The following is a 25,400-nucleotide window of genomic DNA, read 5'->3' as shown; positions in this document are numbered from 1 at the left end:
CAGACAGACACTACAGACAGACAGACACTACAGACAGACAGACACTACAGACAGACAGACACTACAGACAGACAGATACTACAGACAGACAGATACTACAGACAGACACTACAGACAGACAGATACTACAGACAGATACTACAGACAGATACTACAGACAGATACTACAGACAGATACTACAGACAGACACTACAGACAGACACTAGACACTACAAACAGACAGACACTAGACACTACAAACAGACAGACACTAGACACTACAAACAGACAGACACTAGACACTACAAACAGACACTAGACACTACACAGACACTAGACACTACACAGACACTAGACACTACAGACAGACACTAGACACTACACAGACACTACAGACAGACAGACACTAGACACTACAAACAGACAGACACTAGACACTACACAGACACTAGACACTACAGACAGACAGACAGACACTACAGACACTACAGACAGACACTACAGACAGACACTAGACACTACAGACAGACAGACACTAGACACTACAGACACTAGACACTACAAACAGACAGACACTACAGACAGACAGACACTACAGACAGATACTAGACACTACAGACAGACAGACAGACAGACAGACAGACACTAGACACTACAAACAGACAGACACTAGACACTACAGACAGACAGACACTAGACACTACAGACAGACAGACACTACAGACAGACACTAGACACTACAGACAGACACTAGACACTACAAACAGACAGACTACAGACAGACAGACACTACAGACAGACACTACAGACAGACAGACACTACAGACAGACAGACACTACAGACAGACAGACACTACAGACAGACAGACACTACAGACAGACAGACACTACAGACAGACAGATACTACAGACAGACAGATACTACAGACAGACACTACAGACAGACAGATACTACAGACAGATACTACAGACAGATACTACAGACAGATACTACAGACAGATACTACAGACAGACACTACAGACAGACAGACACTACAGACAGACAGACACTACAGACAGACAGACACTACAGACAGACAGACACTACAGACAGACAGACACTACAGACACTACAGACAGACAGACACTACAGACAGACAGACACTACAGACAGACAGACACTACAGACAGACAGACACTACAGACAGACAGACACTACAGACAGACAGACACTACAGACAGACAGACACTACAGACAGACACTACAGACAGACACTACAGACAGACACTACAGACAGACACTACAGACAGACAGACACTACAGACAGACACTAGACACTACAGACAGACACTACAGACAGACACTAGACACTACAGACAGACACTAGACACTACAGACAGACACTAGACACTACAAACAGACACTAGACACTACAAACAGACACTACAGACAGACACTAGACACTACAGACAGACACTAGACACTACAAACAGACACTAGACACTACAAACAGACACTACAGACAGACAGACACTACAGACAGACAGACACTACAGACAGACACTACAGACAGATACTACAGACAGATACTACAGACAGACACTACAGACAGACAGACACTAGACACTACAGACAGACACTACAGACAGACAGACACTACAGACAGACAGACACTACAGACAGACAGACACTACAGACAGACAGACACTACAGACAGACAGACAGACACTACAGACAGACACTACAGACAGACACTACAGACAGACAGACACTACAGACACTACAGACAGACAGACACTACAGACAGACAGACACTACAGACAGACAGACACTACAGACAGACAGACACTACAGACAGACAGACACTACAGACAGACAGACACTACAGACAGACAGACACTACAGACAGACACTACAGACAGACACTACAGACAGACACTACAGACAGACAGACACTACAGACAGACACTACAGACAGACACTACAGACAGACACTACAGACAGACACTACAGACAGACACTACAGACAGACACTACAGACAGACACTACAGACAGACACTACAGACACTACAGACAGACACTACAGACAGACACTACAGACAGACACTACAGACACTACAGACAGACACTACAGACACTACAGACAGACACTACAGACAGACACTACAGACAGACACTAACCTTCTTTTTAAGTCTTTTCTTTTCTGCCTTTTCTTTTAGTTTGCTCTCTTCTTCTATTAGTTCCCTGCCGTTTTTTTCAGCCTCCTAAAAAGGAAAGTTATTCTCAGTAAAAACATCCTCTATGTTGAATGTAATACAAAATGATGTGATTGACTGAAAAAGTTGTTTGGCATCTTACCTCAGGAGTGAGTTGTCTTATACATGGGTGGGGGGTTAAGGGTAGCTTCGAGCTACTGTGCCCTAAAAAATTGTGTGTAAAACCGCAATAGGCTTTTTTATCTTTGCGTTTTTTGTCATCATAATAGTCGTTGTCATCGTCGTATTCATCGTCAATATAGTCACCCACGAAGGGGTTGACAATATCAAGACCTGGAAATCAAATATGAGGTGAAATGCATGGCAATGGACAACAATAATTCATATCTGTTGATGAACTAAAGCAGTCTTTCCCAATCCTGGCCCTGGGGACCCAAAGGAGCAATCCTGGCCCTGGGGACCCAAAGGAGCTATCCTGGTCCTGGGGACCCAAAGGAGCTATCCTGGTCCTGGGGACCCAAAGGAGCTATCCTGGTCCTGGGGACCCAAAGGAGCTATCCTGGTCCTGGGGACCCAAAGGAGCTATCCTGGTCCTGGGGACCCAAAAGAGTGCACATATTTGTCCTTAGTAGCACTATACAGGGGGATTCAAATAATCAACATCATCAAGCTTTGATTATTTGAGTCAGCTGTGTAGAGCTAGCGAGAGAAAAAATAGAATGTGTACTAATTGCGGTCCCCGGGACCAGGAAATGCTGAACTAAATCAATATATAGTATTGTGTAATGACAATTCACATTAGGTCTACATCCTTACAAGGCAGACAAGTCCAGACATGTAGGTCCCCTCACCTGGCCTTTCATTAGGTCAACGTTCCAAATAACACTATTCCCAATGTAGTGCACTACATAGGGGACCAGGGTCCACGTGGCTCTTGTCTAAAGTAGTGTACTACATAGGGGACCAGGGTCCACGTGGCTCTTGTCTAAAGTAGTGTACTACATAGGGGACCAGGGTCCACATGGCTCTTGTCTAAAGTAGTGTACTACATAGGGGACCAGGGTCCACGTGGCTCTTGTCTAAAGTAGTGTACTACATAGGGGACCAGGGTCCATGTGGCTCTTGTCTAAAGTAGTGTACTACATAGGGGACCAGGGTCCATATGGCTCTTGTCTAAAGTAGTGTACTACATAGGGGACCAGGGTCCATGTGGCTCTTGTCTAAAGTAGTGTACTACATAGGGGACCAGGGTCCATATGGCTCTTGTCTAAAGTAGTGTACTACATAGGGGACCAGGGTCCATATGGCTCTTGTCTAAAGTAGTGTACTACATAGGGGACCAGGGTCCATATGGCTCTTGTCTAAAGTAGTGTACTGCATAGGGGACCAGGGTCCACATGGCTCTTGTCTAAAGTAGTGCACTACATAGAGAACAGGGTGTCGTTTTGGACACAGCCTCTGAGTTGACCTGAACATGACCTTGCTATCAGCAACAGCATATGACTTGAATCATTCAAAGATTTCTTAACAAAAATGTACTATCTAAACAGTATTTCTTATCAATCTAGACATTTATAGGGAACAGAGTACCACTCAGAACTGTATGTTCTTACCCAACAGGCCATAGTTAAAGGCGTCCATAAAGGTGTAATTAGTGGTTCGTCCATTTATCAGATCCACCATAGCTTCCTGTCGGTGAGAGAGATTCAAGTTGATTTTGGTCACAGTAGCTGGGAACCATGAGACTATATAGTTAACTATATACAGTAGCTGGGAACCATGAGGCTATATAGCTAACTATATACAGTAGCTGGGAACCATGAGGCTATATAGCTAACTATATACTGTAGCTGGGACCCATGAGGCTATATAGCTAACTAAATACAGTAGCTGGGAACCACACACACACAACTCACGTGTGTATGCAAAATGTGTGGATTCTCCTGCATGATGACATGATCTGATGATGTGAAGAGAAAATATGATCAGAGACTTCAGGAAATGTTACCACATGTCTATGTGCGCATCTTCGACAACTAACGTTAAATGGCATAGCTAGCTAATTATGTTCAGAATGACAACAATTTTCTATTAACGTGCGTGGTTGATGTTTACGTGTTACCACCTCGTCCTAGAGCCACCTGCTCCTTCCTACACGCTAGTGCACAAGCTGAAGAAAACTGGAGCTGAAGTTTGTTAACTTAATAAGGTTACCTTAAATTCAGTAGTGCCTAACGTTAGCTAGCTAACGTTGGTGTTATATAGCTAGCTACCTATCCTTGGTTACGCGACGAAACTGACAATTTCAAGCTAGCTCATCATCAATCTTACCTGGTTTCCAATCTCTCTTTCTAAAGTGAGACATTTTATGATTTGATTAATTTGTGGTGGTTGATTAGGCAGAAACAGACTCCTTTTGAAACTCAACGTCTTCCTTGTTCCTCTTTTTCCGCGTTGTCATGACTCATCGACCATTTAACATGACGCCAACACGTTGCTGCGTAGCGAACCGCCCCCTTCCATAGTTACCCCAGCCACAAAGTCATACCCCCCTCCATACGTGTCCGTTCCGCTCCGAGAACCGAAACTAGCCTAGTAGTCACTAGTTACCACAGCCACAAAGTCACCCCCCCCACACACCTCCTCCATACGTGTTCATTTCCCCTCTGCTCCGAGGAGAACCGAAACTAGCCTAGTAGTCGACTAGTTACCACAAGCACAAAGTCATAGCCCCGCCCTCGCCTATTTATAGATTTTATCTTCTTAAAAATGTGATGCTTAACCTGACCTTGACCACACTGCTAACCTTATGCTTAACCTTACATTAAGAAAAAAAAAGCTCATTTTAGTTTCATACATTTGTCTTAAAAATGTGATGCTTAACCTGACCTTGACCACACTGCTAACCTTATGCTTAACCTGACCTTGACCACACTGCTAACCTTATGCTTAACCTTACAATAGAAAAAAAGAAAGCCAATCTTAGTTTTCATACATTTTTACAATATAGACAATTTCAATGTTGTGGCAACCAGCCAGAGAGGAAGACATGTAATTGACCTTTTATTTAACTAGGCAAGTCAATTATGAACAAATTCTTATTTAGTATGATCTCTTATTTAGTATAATCTCCACCCGGCACAGCCAGAAGAGGCTATGTATGGCCACCCCACATAGCCTGGTTCCTCTCTAGGTTTCTTCTTAGGTTTTGGCCTTTCTAGGGAGTTTTTCCTAGCCACCGTGCTTCTACACCTGCATTGCTTGCTGTTTGGGGTTTTAGGCTATGTTTCTGTACAGCACTTTAAGATATCAGCTGATGTACATACATTTGATTTGATTTATGACAGCCTAGGAACAGTAGGTTAACTGCCTTGTTCAGGGATTTGGGGATTTGATCAAGCAACCTTTACAGTTATTGGCCCACCGCTCTAACCACTAGGCTACCCTGCTGCCCCAATTAAAGAGTTGCAAATAAATTGTTTCTAAAACTTTGTTTCCATCCAACTGGCAACCGATTTTCATGCGAATATTCAAAAATCCTCATTTTTAAAAAAAATTCTAATTTTCCTACCAGACATGTGTATCCATCAAATGAACTTGTGGCAGATAAAAGGCTGTGCGTGATGACATAGTGCATTTGAAAATACTTTTTTGCGAATAAATTCCCATGTAGTGAATAAAAAATACAAGCGATTGACAGAGTCGAAAGCCTTGGCCAGGTCAATGTATACGGCTGCACAGTAATGTCTTTTATCGATGCCGGTTCTGATATCGTTTAGGATCTTGCGCGTGGCTGATGTGCACCCATGACCAGCTCGGAAACCAGATTGCATAGCGGAGAAGGTAAATAGGTTTTCATCGCATTTTAAACTCTACCGATGATTTTCTCACAAATTTTTTTTGCGTTATATAGCGAGTGTACCCACTCTGGTATGTCATGGAAATACTAATCAATAATGAGGAGAGACAAGGCCAATCACCAATCAGGCAATTACTTTATTCAGATCTTATAACGGCGATTAATTATTGCAATAATGAAGCTGGTCGACAAACCACCCTTAGATGAATCGTTGAGAGCCCAACGAGCATATTTGAGCCACAGCATTTTACAGCAAAGTACATCCTCCTGAATGTTCATGACAAACAACAGATGTGTGGAATGGGTCAAAAGGGTTAGATTTTGTATGAAAGAAATGACTAATTCACAGCAGACAGTATCTGCGGTAAAGACTGTTCTCATTGTATGGAAACCAGAGTTTGGCCCCCAAGACGAGGCTCTTATCTCATCCCTGGTACCTCACAGTACAGAAACACCAACTCATTCTATGGCATAAATCAATTTTTGTTAAGTATAGTTGTTAATATTAAACAAAACAGGTAAACATGTTCATTTCTCTCTCACAGGTATTGGCAAGTGCACAGTGGTGTAAAGTACTTCAGTAAAAATACTTTAAATGACTACTTAAGTAGTTCTTTGGGGGTATCTGTTCTTTTACTCCACTATATCCCTAAAGAAAATTCAGCACTTGTCACGCCCTGGTCTAAGTATTTTGTGTTTTTCTTCATGTATTGGGTCAGGCCAGGGTGTGGCATGGGGTTTTTGTATTGTGGTGTGTTTTGTCTTGGGGTGTTGGTGTGTATGTATTGGGATTGTAGCTAGTGGGGTTATCTAGCAAAGTCTATGGTTGCCTAGAGTGGTTCTCAATCAGAGGCAGGTGTTTATCGTTGTCTCTGATTGGGAACCATATTTAGGCAGCCATATTCTTTGAGTTGGTCGTGGGTGATTGTCCTTAGTGTCTTGATGTCCTTATTCTGTGTTAGTTTACACTAGTATAGGCTGTTTTGGTTTTCGTTACGTTTGTATTTAGATTCGTGTTTCGTTTGTTGAATAAACATGGATCGCAATCTACACGCTGCATTTTGGTCCGACTCTCCTTCTCACCAAGAAAACCGTTACAGCACTTTTCATTCCATGCATTTTCCCTGACACCCAAAAGTAGTCGTTACATTTTGAATGCTTAGCAGGACAGAAAATGGTTCAGTTCTACACTTTTGTCAAGTGAACATCCCTGGTCGTCCCTACTGCCTCTGCGGAATCACTAAACAAAAATGCTTTGTTTTTAAATGATGTCTGAGTGTTGGAGTGTGACCCTGGCTATCCGTAAATAAAAAATAAAAAAGACAATTATGTCGTCTGGTTTGCTTAATATAAGGAATTTTAAATGAGTCATACTTTTACTTTTACTTTTGATACTTAAGTATATTTAAAACCAAATACTTTTAGACTTTTACTCAAGTAGTATTTTACTGGGTGACTCACTTTTACTTGTCATTTTCTATTAAGGTATCTTTACTTTTATTAAAGTATGAGAATTGAGTTTCCACAACTGCAAGTGTGCTCTAGACAACATCTCGATCTGCACACTGTTGGCTAGAGCGCACGTATAGCCGACACGATGAGATTATTACGGTGCTTTCAATACAACTGGAAACTCAGAAAAAAAAACTAGGTCTAATATGATGTCATCTTCAGGTCGGAAAGTAGGAGCTAGAAAGAGGCCCGAGTTGGAATTCCGAGTTGGATAACCGTGCCAAAAAAATCAAATCCAGTCGGATCTCGTTTTTTCCCGAGTTCCCAGTTGTCTTGAACGCACTGTAGTCAGAGATTTTCCAGTTCCAAGTGCCTAGTTGTTTTAAACTTTGCATTATTGTGGACAAAGAAGTGAGAAAGGCTGGTCATGGCTCACATGAACACCATCAAATCCCGAAAATCCTAGACCCACTCCAATTCGTATACCGCCCCAACAGATCCACAGATGACACAATCTCAATTGCACTCCACACTTCCCTTCCCCATCTGGACAAAAGGAACACCTACTGCACCAGTCAAAAGTTTGGACACACCTACTCATACTCAAGGGTTTTTTCTTTAATTTGACTATATTCTAGATTGTAGAATAATACTGAAGATATCAAAACTATGAAATAACACATATGGAATCATGTAGCAACCAAAAAAGTGTTAAACAAATCAAAATATATTTTAGATTTGAGATTCTTCAAAGTAGCCACCCTTTGCCTTGATGACAGCTTTGCACACGCTTGGAATTCTCTCAACCAGCTTCATGAGTTAGTCACCTGGAATGCATTTCAATGAACCTTGTTAAAGGTGTGCCTTGTTAAAAGTTAATTTGTGGAATTTCTTTCCTTCTTAATGCGTTTGAGACAATCAGTTATGTTGTGACAAGGTAGGGGCGGTGTACAGAGGATAGCCCTATTTGGTAAAATACCATATTATGGCAAGAACAGCTCAAATAAGCAACGAGAAACAACGAGAAACAATGAGAAACAACAAGAAACAACAGTCCGTCATTACTTTAAGACATGAAGGTCAGTCAGTCTGGAAAATTTCAAGAACTTGGAAAGTTTCTTCAAGTGCAGTCGCAAAAACCATCAAGAGCTATGATGAAACTGGCTCTCATGAGGACCGCCACAGGAAAGGAAGAACCAGAGTTACCTCTGCTGCAGAGGATAAGTTCATTAGAGTTAACGGCACCTCAGATTGCAGCCCAAATAAATGTCTCACAGAGTTCAAGTAACAGACATCTCAACATCAACTGTTCAGAGGAGACTGTGTGAATCAGGCCTTCACGGTCGAATTGCTGCAAAGAAACTACTACTAAAAGGACACCAATAAGAAGAAGAGACTCGCTTGGGCCAAGAAACACGAGAGCGAGAATACAGTAGATGGCATGTGTCCAAAAGTGATTGATGACCTATTTTATGTATCACGTGGTTATGTCCATTTATGTACATCCTGTCCGGATGTTCTCACGCTATCGAGTGAGTGCTTATGTAACCTGATAGAGCAGCTGGTTAGGGTAAAGCATGTCTTTGCAATAAAGCTTTCCTGATGATTGATGTGACCTTGTTGAACTGTGGAATGTGTGTTGAACATTTGAAAGAGTTGGGAAATGTTGTAGTGAACTTATGGATCTGCTGTTTGGGGAGCCTGTATATGAAACAGTCATTTCTGGGGTTAGGGTATGTCTCAGTAAAAGTAAGAGCTGTGAACACTACGAGCGCCAAGAAACCTCAGGAGAGATAATCTACATAAAACATGGCTCCTAGACACATTGTCGGTGTATTGTGTCCTTCGTGTCATGAACACAATGACAAAACCATCGATGCCATTCTTTGTGAGGCCCCTGATTGTTTTAATGGTGTGCTGGATACGACGGACGGACATATGGGGGTACATTCAGCGGTGAAGGTTTTCACAAACAGCTGCCTCAGCACCCTTTTTCAACCAAAAACAGGGAGTTTTTATGCCGCCTTGCAGATGAGAGAATGGCTTGAGATAAGACTTGCTCTATGTCAAATCAAACAGGCCCTGAGTGGAACATCCCTGCCAGGGTACGCATTGGGGAAGAGGGAGTCTGCGGTCGAGATGATTTGAATGCCATAAGAATCTCTTCAGTGGCATATAGTCCAGACTCCAAAGTGACAATTTTAGGTTGTGCCGAATTAAATAGTTCAAATGCAACCAAATCACTTAATTGGTATTTTCTGCTTTAGATGGGGAGATTATTTTGAAGTCCTTGAAATAATGAAACGAGGGGAAAATCTTTTCCAACATCGTGAACATTAACGTCTGCTGTCGTCAAGACATAACTTGGCCTTAAGAAGGTTGATCTATCATAGAAAAGAAAACATACGAGACGGATGTTGGTTTACAACAAGGCCCTTTTCTCTAAGAAAGGAATACAAAAATAATTACATATAAACACGTATATTTAGTGTGGTTCAATAATAACGTGTAATATGTATTCATTTCGGTACTAAAGATTTCAAAAATGTAATTTACATTGAATGAAATATCAGGCTCTCTGTCTACGTACCTCAAAGGTAGGGTGTGTGTGTGTGTGTGTGTGTCCAGGCTGCAGGGTAGGTGTCAGGTTACGAGCTGTGGGTTGACACACAGAGAGAGAATCCTGATCAAGGAGAAAAATGCCTTATTTTATATGAAAACAGTTTAAAAATATATATATATATATTTAGAAAGATATATTATACATGTAAGCATTTTAAGGGGAATTAAAGTGTAGTATTGTATGATAATATACAGTAGCTAAAAACCATATTGGAGATATTTTTCATTTCTTTGGTTATGCAAACATTTGTTTATTAATGAGATATTTCTAATTAATAATAATGTAATTTAATTATATATGGATCATGTCTTGCTTTGGTCATGTGTTCTCTTATGGGTCAATTACTTAGAAGGGCATGTGTTCCCACCCCTCCCATGTGTCCCCAGGTGCATATTTGGTAGCCCATATGCATTCAGGATGTAAGACTTACTAGTTATGGCAAATGTTAGGAAGACATGGTTGTTGTAACAACAACAAAAAAATAACAACGAAAAACAGCACAGCTTTTCGCATACGTTTTATTTTGGGTATTTTTAATTTGCCACGTTGATTGGCTCCAGCCACTGGAAGCTCGGTGCAAAGAACAATAACACAATTCAACCATCGATGGATGGTGACAAAAATAATGACATTGCCAGCAGTCATGTTAACGTTTTCAATGTTTTATTGGTGGAGTTGATGGATTTGCATGTGGCTGTGTATTATATGATGCCTGAATAGGAAAGAGGATCTGATCCTGCCTATTAGTATTCTTGATCAATCCTTGATCCATAAAGACACACAATTGTTTTTGGGGGGGGTTAATTCCACATCTGTTTGCGTTGCTTGTTAGTGTATTAGCATGGTATGAGACAACAAAAAGATTACAATTGAAGTAAAATATAAAATAAACAGTATTATGCTAAATTGAGACATGAACAAAACATGTGTTATCACATGTTATCAAATCTTTCAGAATGTACCTGTTTTCAGTATAGAATGACACGTACACAAATGATATTATAATTGTTTGTGTTTTGACTTAATGATTGTTCTTTAGTAAATAGGAAACTCCCCAGCGTGTTAGTCCGAGAAACATAACTACGTAGTTGTTTTCGGTTTGTGAAACCTTGAAATGAACACAACGAGAAGTGATTTTGTAACCTTGAAATGAACACAACGAGAAGTGATTTTGTAACCTTGAAATGAACACAACGAGAAGTGATTTTGTAACCTTGAAATGAACACAACGAGAAGTGATTTTGTAACCTTGAAATGAACACAACGAGAAGTGATTTTGTAACCTTGAAATGAACACAACGAGAAGTGATTTTGTAACCTTGAAATGAACACAACGAGAAGTGATTTTGTAACCTTGAAATGAACACGAGAAGTGATTTTGTAACCTTGAAATGAACACAACGAGAAGTGATTTTGTAACAACAGTTTTGAATGGGTAAGGGTATCAAAATATATATATAAATTCTATGTCTGAATTAGAGCTCATATAAACTGTTTTCATCACTGTCTTGTAAACACATTCTTGTAAGTTGGAGCTACTGTACGTGATTGTATGGGGCTGGTGTACAGATTTGAGCACTTGACATGACGTTGACATTTCTGGGTACGTCTCACCTGTAACATAATAATAATAATTATAATAATATTGTTATATTATTTTTGTAATAATACAAATCTGTCAATCAACCAAATGTATTTCTTAAAACCCCTTTTTGCATAAGCAGTTGTCACACAAGTGGTTTACAGATACCCAGTCTAAAAGTCTATCAGTGGATATGCCGAAGCACAGCCTCTAGGAAACACTCCCTAGAAGAGTTAAACCTAGAGCGGTACCATGCTCCGAGGGCTGTGCTGAGTGGACATTAAAGAGTACATGTTCAAAATGTTCCAACCTGCGTAGATGACCATCAGGGTCATATAATAACCTGGGTGGCTATGGAGTGGGCAAAAGTTCAACACTCAGGAGTCAATGTCATGTCTTTTTCATAGCCTGAGAGAGAGAGAGAGAGAGGAGAGAGACAGACAGAGAGAGAGACAGAGAGAGAGAGAGAGGAGAGAGAGACAGAGAGACAGACAGAGAGAGAGACAGACAGACAGACAGACAGAGAGGGAGAGAGAGACAGACAGACAGAGAGAGAGAGCGAGAGAGGATCTATTACATAAAGCTATCACAGATGCACACTATGCAACACATTATATTAATAATTGCCTAAAAATTTGATGTCATTGTCTTTCATAACTGTTGCAATACAAAACGCTGAAATGTTGTTAAATATTTGCTACCTTGGAATACATTGAGTGAAATGGTATACATTGAGAGAAATGGTATACATTGAGAGAAATGGTATAAATTGAGAGAAATGGTATACATTGGGAGTAATATTACACAATGAAATATTAGATCATCACAGACAGACAGACAGACAGACAGACAGTTCAGGCAGGCAGACAGACAGACAGGGCTTCATAGTTTATTATCATAGTTAGCCATAGTTTCTTATGATTGTTTATAATCATAGTTTGAACATAGTTAGCCATAGTTTTTAATGATCGTTTCTAATCAAAGTTTCTAATCATAGTTTCTAATAGACCCTAAGAAGGCAGAAGCTATTGTTTATAAACAGTATAAATAAAAACAATGGCTACTGCTCAATGGATAAATAGCATTCATTAAAATAAAAACATCCGTCAATGAAAACAATTAATACATATCATTCTTAAATAATATACATCTATATACAAACATCCCATTAAATATTCAACTCACCTTCAAAAATATCCATGAGGAAGGAAGGATTGTTTTAGCTGTTCGGTCTTCATACTGTTCTGGGCTGATGGCCATCAAACACTCTGTGTGCCCCTGATTTATCCCTGTGTATCAAAACGCTATTAAAGGGGGTATAACAGATCTGTTTAAGTATAGGGCCCATCAGTACAGGGCCCGTCATAAGTATAGGGCCCATCAGTATAGGGCCCGTCAGTATAGGGCCCGTCAGTATAGGGCCCGTCAGTATAGGGCCCATCAGTATAGGGCCCGTCAGTATAGGGCCCGTCAGTATAGGGCCCATCAGTATAGGGCCCATCAGTATAGGGCCCGTCATAAGTATAGGGCCCATCAGTACAGGGCCCGTCATAAGTATAGGGCCCATCAGTATAGGGCCCGTCAGTATAGGGCCCGTCAGTATAGGGCCCGTCAGTATAGGGCCCGTCAGTATAGGGCCCGTCAGTATAGGGCCCGTCAGTATAGGGCCCGTCAGTATAGGGCCCGTCAGTATAGGGCCCGTCAGTATAGGGCCCATCAGTATAGGGCCCATCTTAAAGAGAACAATTACCATTTCAAAAAGAGGATGGCGTGATTGATCGAGACAGCCACCCCAGAAGACCTCACGAGAATAACTAAAAAATGGTTTCTGACATTGTTTTTAATTGTTGCTGACCCTACATGTGGATATGCCGAGAAGTCTTTTGGAAGTTCAGAGGTCATGAGATCCTCGGACGTCACAGGACCCCACTGTTTAAAGACAGTTATTTCATAGACCTTCAACACACACACACACACACACACACACACACACACACACACACACACACACACACACACACACACACACACACACACACACACACACACACACACCCCGCCATGGCTCGTGTGTAGAGAGAAACATATCGGCAAGACAGACAGATACAGAGAGAGAGATTTAATTCCTTATGGGTAAGATATAATTAAATATATTTTCTTCCAAAATGTTAATCCGGAAATGGCTACTGTACAGACCTTTAAACATATTTACTACTAAAAAACTGTACCATGCAATATTAAAACTATAGCTTGAACATTTTTAAAAAATATAAAACATACAGTTGAAGTCAGAACTTTACATACACCTAAGACAAATACATTGAAACTTTTTTTTTCACAATTCCTGACATTTAATCCTAGTAATAATTCCCTGTTTTAGGTCAGTTAGGATCACCACTTTATTTTAAGAATGTGAAATGTCAGAATAATAGTAGAGGGATGTTAAGGTTTTCTTCTTCCTCCTCCTCTGAAGAGGAGGTGTAGCAGGGACCAAAATGCAGCGTGGTTATCTTCACACATCTTTCATAAAGATAAACACGAACAATACAAAACAACAACCGTAACGTGAAAACCTAAACAGCCTATTCTGGTGCAAACTAACACAGAGACAGGAACAATCACCCACAAAACACTCAAAGAATATGGCTGCCTAAATATGGTTCCCAATCAGAGACAACGATAAACACCTGCCTCTGATTGAGAACCACTCCAGGCAGCCATAGACTATTCTAGACAACCCCACTATACCACAATCCCATAACCTACAAAAAACCCTGGACAAAACACACCACATAATAAACCCATGTCACACCCTGGCCTGACCAAAATATTAAAGAAAACACAAAACACTAAGATCAGGGCGTGACAAGGGAATGATTTATTTAAACTTTTATTTCTTTCATCACATTCCCAGTGGGTCAGAAGTTTACATACAATCAATTAGTATTTGGTAGCATTGTGAACGCCACTCCAATACCTTGACTTTGTTGTCTTTAAGCCATTTTACCACAACTTTGGAAGTATGCTTGGGGTCATTGTCCATTTGGAAGACCCATTTGCAACCAAGCTTTAACTTCCTGACTAATGTCTTGAGATGTTGCTTCAATATATCCACACAATTTTCTGCAAGCCTAACAGTTTCTCCCCTCCACGGGTGGAGACAGAATATCCTGTAAGGAACACAGTGGTCCAGCTTGTCTGTCGATAGCTCCTCTTATCATTTGTTTCCCACATGCACCCTGCTTACATACTAAAAAGGAACAAAAGGCCCTTGTTCTAATTCTGACTAAAACTACACAAATCATCAAATTATAGTTTTATGACTCTAATACATTTCATACAATTATATGGTTTCAGAGTGGAATTATTTAATCATTATCTTTAAACATATAAATTATTTTATCAGATTGATTTGCACTTTTCGCACCAAAGTACCTTCATCTCTCGAAGACAGAACGCGTCTCCACATTTTTTGGTATTTTATTAATTATTAAATTGTTGTTGAATAAGAAACCACGTCACATCTTAATTTGTGTGTTTGATTAAGAGGGAAACAGAGAGAGAGATCTGCCTTAAAAAATGACATCATAACAAAATAGTCAGGCGGAGTGACCAGCAATGATCAACCAGTGTTTTTAATATTAAAAAAAAACAATTCAATTATGCTAAAGTCTCAAAAATGCAGAGAAGCTCAGTCTATAAAATAAAACACGCATTTCAGCAAAATGTTATACGCTTTTCATTTATTTAACAGAAGTTGTAGTTAACAGTCATTCAAAATGAAGATTTGTCCAGTGAAACGTGAATAATATTTATTATACTGTACCTTATAACTTCTTTAATTTTAATATTTTACTCTTATTTGCTTGAAATAACAGTGTGAAAACCTTATATATATATTTTTTTTATTCATGGTCGCACCGAATTATTATTTTTTTAGGTTAATTTAACAATCACATTAAATGAATAAAAGGTAACACTCAAGCGAACATAAAAATTGTTTAAAAATACATTGTTTTTCATTTTCATGTTTCACTTTAAAACCTTATACTTCTTTGACGCTTCAAGAAAGTACTGAGTAAAAGGTCTGAATACTTATGTAAACGTGATTTCAGTTTTCTATTTTTAATAAATTGGCAAAATAAAATCTAAATACCTCTTCTTACTTTGTCATTGTGGGGAACTGTGTGAAGATTTGATGAGGAACATTTTTTGGGGATCCATTTTAGAATAAGGAAAAGTCAAGGGGTCTGAATACATTCCAAATGTACTGTAGATGTGTGTGTGTGTGCCAGCGTGGGTGTCCGTCCTACTGTCCTTCCAGTCCTCCTCCTATTTCCCCCCTGCAGTAAGTCCAGTCCTCCTATTTCCCCCCCTGCAGTAAGTCCAGTCCTCCTATTTCCCCCCTGAAGTAAGTCCAGTCCTCCTCCTATTTCCCCCCTGCAGTAAGTCCAGTCCTCCTATTTCCCCCCCTGCAGTAATCCAGTCCTCCTATTTCCCCCCCTGCAGTAAGTCCAGTCCTCCTATTTCCCCCCCTGCAGTAAGTCCAGTCCTCCTATTTCCCCCCTGCAGTAAGTCCAGTCCTCCTATTTCCCCCCTGCAGTAAGTCCTCCTATTTCCCCCCTGCAGTAAGTCCTCCTATTTCCCCTCTGCAGTAAGTCCAGTCCTCCTCCTATTTCCACCCTGCAATAAGTCCTCAACCTATTTCCCCACTGCAATAAGTCCTCAACCTATTTCCACCCTGCAATAAGTCCTCAACCTATTTCCCCACTGCAATAAGTCCTCAACCTATTTCCCCTCTGCAGTAAGTCCAGTCCTCCTCCTATTTCCACCCTGAAATAAGTCCTCAACCTATTTCCACCCTGCAATAAGTCCTCAACCTATTTCCCCACTGCAATAAGTCCTCAACCTATTTCCCCACTGCAATAAGTCCTCAACCTATTTCCCCCCTGCAGTAAGTCCTCCTATTTCCCCCCTGCAGTAAGTCCTCCTATTTCCCCTCTGCAGTAAGTCCAGTCCTCCTCCTATTTCCCCTCTGCAGTAAGTCCTCAACCTATTTCCCCCCTGCAGTAAGTCCTCCTATTTTCCCCCTGCAATAAGTCCTCAACCTATTTCCCCCCTGCAATAAGTCCTCAACCTATTTCCCCCCTGCAGTAAGTCCTCCTATTTCCCCTCTGCAGTAAGTCTAGTCCTCTTCCTATTTTCCCCCCTGCAGTAAGTCAAGTCTGTACTCTATCAGGGTAAAGTTGGTGATTTTGGCGATGGGCTCAGGGATGACGAACTCTCTGACCCGTGTGTAGCCCACGTTCTCATACAGCCTCTGTGCATCAGTCTGCACTACAGATGTGTAGAGGACGACCGCAGGGAAGCCCCTCTCCCTGCTGAAGTCTGCCACTGTCCTGCTGAGGGCCTTGGCGATGCCCATCCCCCGGTGTGTACGACGTACAGACAACCTCTTCAGCTCCATGCAGCCTGGTTCCCTCTCCGCGGGCAGGCAGGCCACCGTTGCCACCACCCGGCCGTCGCTCTCAGCCACCCAGAAACACGAGTCCTTGTTCTCCAGGTAGGTCTCCTGGATGCGGCCGAGGTCCTTCCTCAGGGAGGTGTCGATGTAGCTGTTGAAGAGGTAGCCCACCAGCTGCTTGGCCCCGGCCAGGAGGAGAGTGACCCCTACTACAGGTAGCAGGACGGACTTGGAGCTGGCCAGCAGGGCGCAGAACGTGACCATCAGGATCATCTGGGTCAGGGGCTGTTTGAGGAGGTGCATGAAGGAGGAGGGGACGTGCTCGCTCATCCCCATGGTGAAGATCTCCTTCACGATCTCCTTGTCATCTTCCTGGTATCTTCGGATAGTGATGTCAGCAGCCATGGCACTGGTCTGTAGGGTTGGGCCGATATGATTAAATTCAATATCATGATATTTGACATTGATGATATAGTGATGTGCAAGATGATATATCAGGAATTACAAAAATATACTTATTTGAACTTCACAAATCCAAAACGGTGCAGTTTATCAGTTTCAGGCTGTATCAATGTCAAAGGAAGTCTAAATTAATTCACTAGGCAAAGCCTTGTTTTTTCACCTTACGAAGATTACTTAAATGACAGGGCGACTATTATATCATAAATAAGCAAAATAATTACAGTCTGGAATGATTTAGTCATTAATGGTGCAAAACAATTATATTGCACATCATGAGGAGCATATCATAGAAGAGGTCTCCCCAAATATCAGCCAACCTGTGTAGTGTCTGCCCTTCAATAACCTACTGGTCTGTCTAGTGTCTGCCCTTCAATAGTGACAACACAGTAAGAGCCGACAGTCTCCTTAAATCCTACCGTTCAACCCAAACATGGTAGTCAGTCACACCCCACCGGAGTTCAACCCAAACATGGTAGTCAGTCACACCCCACCAGAGTTCAACCCAAACATAGTAGTCAGTCACACCCCACCAGAGTTCAACCCAAACATGGTAGTCAGTCACACCCCACCAGAGTTCAACCCAAACATGGTAGTCAGTCACACGCCACCAGAGTTCAACCCAAACATGGTAGTCAGTCACACCCCACCAGAGTTCAACCCAAACATGGTAGTCAGTCACACCCCACCAGAGTTCAACCCAAACATGGTAGTCAGTCACACCCCACCAGAGTTCAACCCAAACATGGTAGTCAGTCACACCCCACCAGAGTTCAACCCAAACATGGTAGTCAGTCACACCCCACCAGAGTTCAACCCAAACATAGTAGTCAGTCACACCCCACCAGAGTTCAACCCAAACATGGTAGTCAGTCACACCCCACCAGAGTCTACTCTGGCACCCCGTCTATCATCCATAAACTCAGACACTGGTCTGCCCTGCAATACATACAGAGACAACAGTGAGAGCTGACAGTCTTGTAGTCTACACACTACGAATCATAGAAATATCATCTAACAGGCCTCTCCATTCAAATCACTGATGGTATAATGGGTGGACTGGCAGCCATAGTGAGTGCATTAGTTTAGCAGTCAAATTGCCAGGGTTAAAAGGTTAAGCCCTTTATATAGAGTATTTGTCTATGCTACAACCTACCTACCACTCATCATTCCAAGGTACTTACACCAGCCAATAGCAACACATCTCCCTCCCAACCCCCATCAACAGACTCTGTGTCCTTGGTGGTGGTCTTGCTTCTGATAGGTACTTTCAGCAACACCAGTGTATTTACATACAGTGCATTCGGAAAGTATTCAGACCCCTTGACTTTTCCACATTTTGTTACGTTACAGCCTTATTCTAAAATGGATTAAATAGTTATTTTTTTTATGACACTACATGCTTGGCACACCTGTATTTGGGGAGTTTCTTCCATTCTTCTCTGCAGATCCTCTCAAGCTCTGTCAGGTTATATGGGGAGCGTTGCTGCACAGCTATTTTCAGGTCTCTCCAGAGATGTTCGATCGGGTTCAAGTCCGAGCTCTGGCTGGGTCACTCAAAGACATTCAGAGACTTGTCCAGAAGCCACTCCTGCGTTGTCTTGGCTGTGTGCTTAGGATCGTTGTCCTGTTGGAAGGTGAACCTTCACCCCAGTCTGAAGTCCTGAGAGCTCTGTACTTGTCTCTGTACTTTGCGCCGTTAATCTGTCCCTCGATTCTGACTGGTCTCCCAGTCCCTGCCGCTGGAAAACATCCCCACAGCATGATGCTGCCACCACTATGCTTCACAGTAGGGATGGTACCACCACCATGCTTCACCGTAGGGATGCTGCCAGGTTTCCTCCAGACGTGACGCTTGGCATTCAATCCAAAGAAATCTTGGTTTAATCAGACCAGAGAATCTGGTTTCTCATGGTCAGAGTCCATTAGGTGCAATTTTGGCAAACTCCAAGCGGGCTGTCATGTGACTTTTACTGAGGAGTGGCCACTACCATAAAGGCCAGACGGAAGACACTCAGTAAACCGGTACCCCCTGTATAGAGCCTCGCTATTGTTATTTTACTGCTGCTCTTTAATTATTTGTTACTTTTATTTCTTTTTTCTTAAAACTGCATTGTTGGTTAAGGGCCTGTAAGTAAGCATTTCACTCTAAGGAACCTGTTGTATTCGGGGCATGTGACAAATTGTTTGATTTGATAGGTGGGGTGCTGCAGAGATGGTTGTCCTTCTCTCTGGAGTTCTGTCAGAGGGATCGTGGGTCACCTCCCTGACCAAGGCCCTTCCCCCCGATTTCTCAGTTTGGCCGGGCGGCCAGCTCTAGGAAGTCTTGGTGCTTCCAAACTACTTCCATTTAAGAATGATGGAGTCCACTGTGTTCTAGGGGACCTTCAATACTGCAGACATTTCTCTGGTACTCATGGCTTTGGTACTCATGGCTTGGTTTTTGCTGACATGCACTGTCAAATGTGGGAACCTATATAGAGGTGTGTGTCTTTCCAAATCATGTCCAATCATTTGAATTTACCACAGGTGGACTCCAATCAAGTTGTAGAAACATCTCAAAGATGATCAATGGAAACAAGATGCACCTGAACTCAGTTTCGAGTCTCACAGCAAAGAGTCTGAATACCTATGTAAATAACGTATTTCTGTTTTAGTTTTTTTTTTAGACATTTGCAAACATTTCTAAAAACCTGTTTCGCTTTGTCATTATGGGGTATAGTGTGTAGATTGATGAGGAATTTGTATTCATTTAATCCATTTTAGAATAAGGCTGTAGAGTAACAAAATGTGGAAAAAGGGAAGGGGTCTGAATACTTTCTGAATGCATTGTGTTGCTTTCAATTGTACTGGGTTGCAGTACAAAAACCGTCCCTGAGAAGCCACAAGTTAAATACAATTCCATGTCAACTTACTGTGCCAGTGGGCAGGACGGTGGTTATTATGACAGGGGGGAATTTGAGACAAAATATCTAAAAGGTTTGTATTATTAAACAGACTTTCCAAATGTGAAAAGGAATTGTATTTAACTTATGGATTCCCAGGTACTGTTTTTGTGCAACCAAATACTGTTGAAAACAACGCTAGTGTACACTGAGTGTACAAAACATTAGGAACACTTTAGTAATATTGAGTTGCCCCCCTTTTTTGCCCTCAGAACAGCCTCAATTCGTCGGGGCATGGACTCTACAAGGTGTCGAAAGCATTCCACAGGGATGCTGGTCCATGTGGACTCTACAAGGTGTCGAAAGCATTCCACAGGGATGCTGGTCCATGTTGACTACAACCACAGTTGTGTCAAGTTGTCTGGATGTCTTTTGAGTGGTGGACCATTCTTGATACACACAGGATGCTGTTGAGCGTAAACAACCCAGCAGCGTTGCAGTTCTTGACACACTCAAACCTGGTGTGCCTGGTGTCGTGTAAAAAAAAATCTTCCCAGCGTGAAATAGCTCCTACTCGTTATGATGGTGGTGTGATTGTGACATAATTTGTTGTACTTTTTTAAAAATGTATTTCTCACGATCGTCGTTAAGAGGAGACCAACGTGCAGCGTGATTAGAATACGTTCTTCTTTTATTGAAGGACGAACAGCTCAACAAAACGAACGTAACGCTATGCCCAACGAGACAATAACACACAAACCACAATACAAAACAGGCTACCTAATCAGAGACAACGACAAACACCTGCCCCTGATTGAGAACCATATCAGGCCAAAACACATAGAAACAGACAAACTAGACATCCAACATAGAATGCCCACTCATATCACACCCTGACCAAACAAAACATAGAAACAAACAATGCAAATAATGGTCAGAGTGTGACAGTATTATTATTATTTTAACCAGGAAGGGCTCATTGAGATTTAGAATCTATTTTTCAATAGATTGTCCTGGCCGAGATAGGCAGCACCAAGTCATTACAAAAATTACAGACAAACAACATGAAAAACTACAAGTAATCTAGTAAAAACCATAGAATTCACAAGAGTATAACAAAATCAAAAACAGCAAATTAAACATTGACAGGTCAGGGAATCAGTCTCAAAATCCTTCATCAGTGATTTAAAAACACCAATCGGGACAAGTTCTTCCAGTTTAAAAGTATTTTGTAAGGTGTTCCAAGACGATGGCGCAGAGGACATAAAAGCCCTTTTACCAAATTCAGTTGGGACATTTGGAACAGTTAGCAGGATAAAGTCCAGCGAACGAAGAGAGTACCCACCACATTTCTGAACAATAAAAATGCCCAAATAAAAAGGTAATAAACCCAAAATGGCTTTGTAAATACAAGTATACCAGTGACTGAGCCTACGAGTGACTAGAGAAGGCCAGCCAACCCTGGTATACAAAGTGGTGCGTAAGGGTTTTGCAGTTTAAAATAAATCTCAAAGTGCCATGGTAAAGAGTGTCAATTGATCTCAAACACTGAGCGGAAGCATTCCTATATAAAATATCCCCATAGTCTAGTAAAGGCATAAATGTAGACGATACTAGCCTCCTTCTGGCTTCAAAAGAAAAACAGGCCTCATTCCTAAAATAAAATCCCAATTTCAGCTTCAATTTTTTTGTAAATTGTTGAATATGCAATTTAAAAGAGAGGCCGTCAATAAATACATTTTTTTTTTTTTTTACAAACAAATAAACAAACAAACGAGGAATAGTCACATGCAAACCATTTACATTGCCAGGGATCTAAACAAAAAAATCATATTCATTAATAAAACAAGTTTTAATTTCCTTTTTGTAGTTGATGTTTTCCATATTGTTTAAATTCATTTTCAAAGTGAAAAAAAGTTAGGTTTTGAATTAGACCATTTGAGTTTGTGAATATGAAATGGACCTAATATTATTAGCAGTTGAATTAAATATACTACATCTTATCAATGTCAGAATTCCTAAAATAAACATATCAAAACCATTAAATTGTACAACCTGCCCTGTTTCCTTTGTAACAAAGACCTGTATGTCAATCACAAAAATGACACTATAAATACAGGTAAAAAACTAATGAAAAATGGTCTCCTTCTCCATTCCACAGAAATCACAATTACAGTCAATATTCAGCTTGAAATCTTTCCAAAACATGTTTCACAGGATAAATATGTAACATTTTTAAATTAAACTTCCTTTACCTTGTTACCATGGAAACTTCCTTTACTGATACAATATTTGCTAAAACCCCAATTATATATCACCATAGATATTCAACCAAAATAATCTTGCTGGGGGAAGTGTAGTATCACTAACAATACTCCTAATCTGTTTATTACTACATGTATCTTTGAGATTGTTAATATTGCCAATTCATATATTATCATGTAAATCAAATGTTACTTACATCAACCACAGAGGAATTCATCAAAAACAATTGCATATTCTTTCGGGTTTATTGGAATTCTAAATGTATCAAAAAATTCCCCATATGAGAGTAGATATCCATCCTCATTCAGTAACTGACCAACCAAAATAATTGTATTCTCACATAAGTAAAAATAATAATAATTTTAAAAAAAAAGAGACTATACAAATTGGATATCTTTGTTGTTCCATAGAAAGTATCTGTGAGGGGGAAACTTTATACGCTAACATCCAAGCTAAAAGTGCCTGCTTATGGAATTTGGCCAATTTTACTGGGATTTTATCAACATCAAAATTACACCGAAGCAGAAATTCTAAACACCAACAGTCAAATAAATACTTAGGGAAGACATTCCAAATACTGTTCTGCTTCAAATATACTTCAGAATCCAATTTATTTTATAAGTATTATTTCAACCTCAAAACCTCCTTGTTCTTGGGTATAACTGAGAATATATTTCTGTAGATAGGGAGGATTGCTCCTCCAAATACAATTATGAAAAATCTTATCTAAGTCCTTTTTACAATTTTAGGGGGGTAAGTCAAGTGATAACGAGACATAAAACGATCTGGATAACCCTTCAATTTTGGACAACTTGGGAACATTTTCACACCTGGAGAATTTTTACAGCATGATGTCACATTCAGAACACACACACACACACACAGACACACACACACACACACACACACACACACACACACACACACACACACACACACACACACACACAAAATAGGAAGTACTTCACACCGGGAAGATTTTAACATGACACCTACTACCATACCCCGTTCAAAGGCACTTAAATATTTTGTATTGCACATTCACTCTATGAATGGCACGTTGCAACCCAGTTGCACAAATACACAATCAATGTTTCTCAAAATACATATTACCGTGCTGAGCACAGGATGGTCGGGGTCCAAATCAAACTATGAGAACCGGAGCACGGAGGGTACTTCTCAAATGCATAGTCCCTTTTTAAATATTTTGAAGCATACATCGACGCAAGCTTCAGCCTAAAGTATGCAAATAAATATGACGCAAACACGTAAAAAATTATGCAAATATATTGAAATCAATGGCGGACATTTTTTGAGCTGAAAGCGAGAGTAAATGTTGCCTATTCACATCTATGTTGCTTGACTACAATATTGTATCTTGATACTTTAATAAATACATGCTGTGTTAATTTTGGCCTGTTTACCTGTATATCGCAAGCCCATTATAACTCAATAGGGCTAACTGGCTAAGTAACGTTGTTAGACAAGATGGCCACGAATCATTTGTACCTCCAAGATGATGGCGACGGGGTTTCCCCCAAGGGCATAAGGCGAGGGTGTGTCTTAAGCACTCTTTCTTTAATTCAATTCAAGGGGCTTTATTGGCATGGTAAACATGTTAACGTGAGATAATATACAAAAGTGAAATAAACAAAAATGAACAGTAAACATTACACTCACAGAAGTTCCAAAGGAAAAAAGACATTACAAATGTAATATTATGTGTATATTGTACAAATGTGTCTCCAACCTGTCTCCTCCCCTTCATCTACACTGATTGAAGTGATCATAGCGCTCACCTGGTCAATCGTCGGGGAAAGAACACGTGTTCCTAGTGTTTTATACACCCGCGTTGGTAAAAGCACCTCGCTGTCCCGTCACCTGACTGCAGTGTCAGTGTCCTGTCGGTTATCCGATTAAGATGGGACATCAAACCATAGATCATCCCTTAAACTATAATTTAAAAAAAAACGTTTTTTGACACATAGCTGTATTATTTATCAAATAATTGATATAAACTAAAATAGTTTATCCCGATTAGCAAATAGCACGTGACTCTACTGAAAAGCTACATTTATGAATGGTTAGCTAACCCGTCAAATGATATCTTGGCCATCAAAATATTAATATTTCTGCTGTAATGAAAACGATGTTTGTAATAGATAGCCCACCTGATTTAGTTATGTCTCAGAGAAATATAATCCAACTTGACACAACTAGCAGATTTGTGTTAGTGGTCCTAATTTCCGTTTTTTTGCAGAGGTGGGAGGGATTTAAGGTATAGCTTGCTTCCAATTGGCTGAAAGAAAGACCTTAGATTCATAGCTGATACATTCTAAAGTTTATTTTAGCACAATTCTAAAAACAGTTTTAGAAAGAAACAAGGCCAATGTAGAAATACAGAAAGGTAAAACAATGGGCAGTTTAACACGTGAAAAAGTATCTTGATAAAAAAAATGTTTCTAGAAAGACAAGCATTTCGCTGCACCTATAACACCTGCAAATATTTGTATGCGAACAATAAACTTTGATTTGATTTCCACAAGCCACAACAAAGAAATGGTCTGAAGTTCAAACACTTAAAAAGACACCCCTTCTCCCCTTAGCCCTCAAATTAAGTGGACACTTCTGA

The 25,400-nt window shown here is 40.6% G+C and overlaps 2 protein-coding genes and 1 long non-coding RNA gene across 8 annotated transcripts in view; all 3 read right to left on the bottom strand.

Annotated features, from left to right (window-relative positions):
• LOC110498315 (nuclear receptor corepressor 2) overlaps nt 1-4,671 on the bottom strand; it is a 41,013-nt gene extending 36,342 nt beyond the window's left edge. Inside the window, exons 1-5 of the mRNA XM_036953841.1 lie at nt 4,511-4,671; nt 4,096-4,139; nt 3,793-3,868; nt 2,322-2,512; nt 2,144-2,227 (exon numbers count right to left, since the gene is read on the bottom strand). Coding sequence (XP_036809736.1) covers nt 2,144-2,227; nt 2,322-2,512; nt 3,793-3,868; nt 4,096-4,139; nt 4,511-4,544 — 429 coding nt within the window. The 5' untranslated portion in view covers nt 4,545-4,671. The remainder of the gene's footprint in view (nt 1-2,143; nt 2,228-2,321; nt 2,513-3,792; nt 3,869-4,095; nt 4,140-4,510) is intronic.
• A 5,785-nt stretch (nt 4,672-10,456) lies between these two features.
• Nucleotides 10,457-13,068, bottom strand: LOC118941380. The gene is made up of 3 exons (XR_005037611.1): nt 12,881-13,068; nt 11,534-12,103; nt 10,457-11,256 (listed from the first exon to the last, which is right to left on the bottom strand). It is a non-coding gene; the product is annotated as an uncharacterized LOC118941380 (long non-coding RNA).
• Nucleotides 13,069-15,312: 2,244 nt separating this feature from the next.
• On the bottom strand, nt 15,313-25,066 carry nat8 (N-acetyltransferase 8). 6 transcript variants are annotated; one of them, XR_005037840.1, is made up of 4 exons: nt 24,940-25,066; nt 24,568-24,721; nt 16,605-17,573; nt 15,313-16,483 (listed from the first exon to the last, which is right to left on the bottom strand). XR_005037840.1 is itself a non-coding variant. In XM_021574950.2 (3 exons), the coding sequence occupies exon 3, from the start codon at nt 17,562-17,564 to the stop codon at nt 16,893-16,895; it is 672 nt and encodes a 223-aa protein (XP_021430625.2). In that variant the 5' UTR covers nt 17,565-17,573; nt 24,568-24,721; nt 24,940-25,066; the 3' UTR covers nt 15,313-16,892. The 6 variants fall into 6 exon arrangements, 5 of the variants coding, with proteins under 5 accessions (XP_021430625.2, XP_036811309.1, XP_036811310.1 ...); XM_021574950.2 differs by having other exon boundaries at nt 15,313-17,573; XM_036955414.1 differs by having other exon boundaries at nt 15,313-17,573; nt 24,568-24,669; nt 24,940-25,024.
• Between the last annotated feature and the right edge of the window lie 334 nt (nt 25,067-25,400).

This window comes from Oncorhynchus mykiss, chromosome 19 (assembly GCF_013265735.2).
Source record: "Oncorhynchus mykiss isolate Arlee chromosome 19, USDA_OmykA_1.1, whole genome shotgun sequence".
In the NCBI taxonomy this organism is placed as follows: Eukaryota; Metazoa; Chordata; class Actinopteri; order Salmoniformes; family Salmonidae; genus Oncorhynchus; species Oncorhynchus mykiss.
Note: the sequence above shows the minus strand (reverse complement) of the source record. Positions and strands in the feature narration are given on the sequence as shown.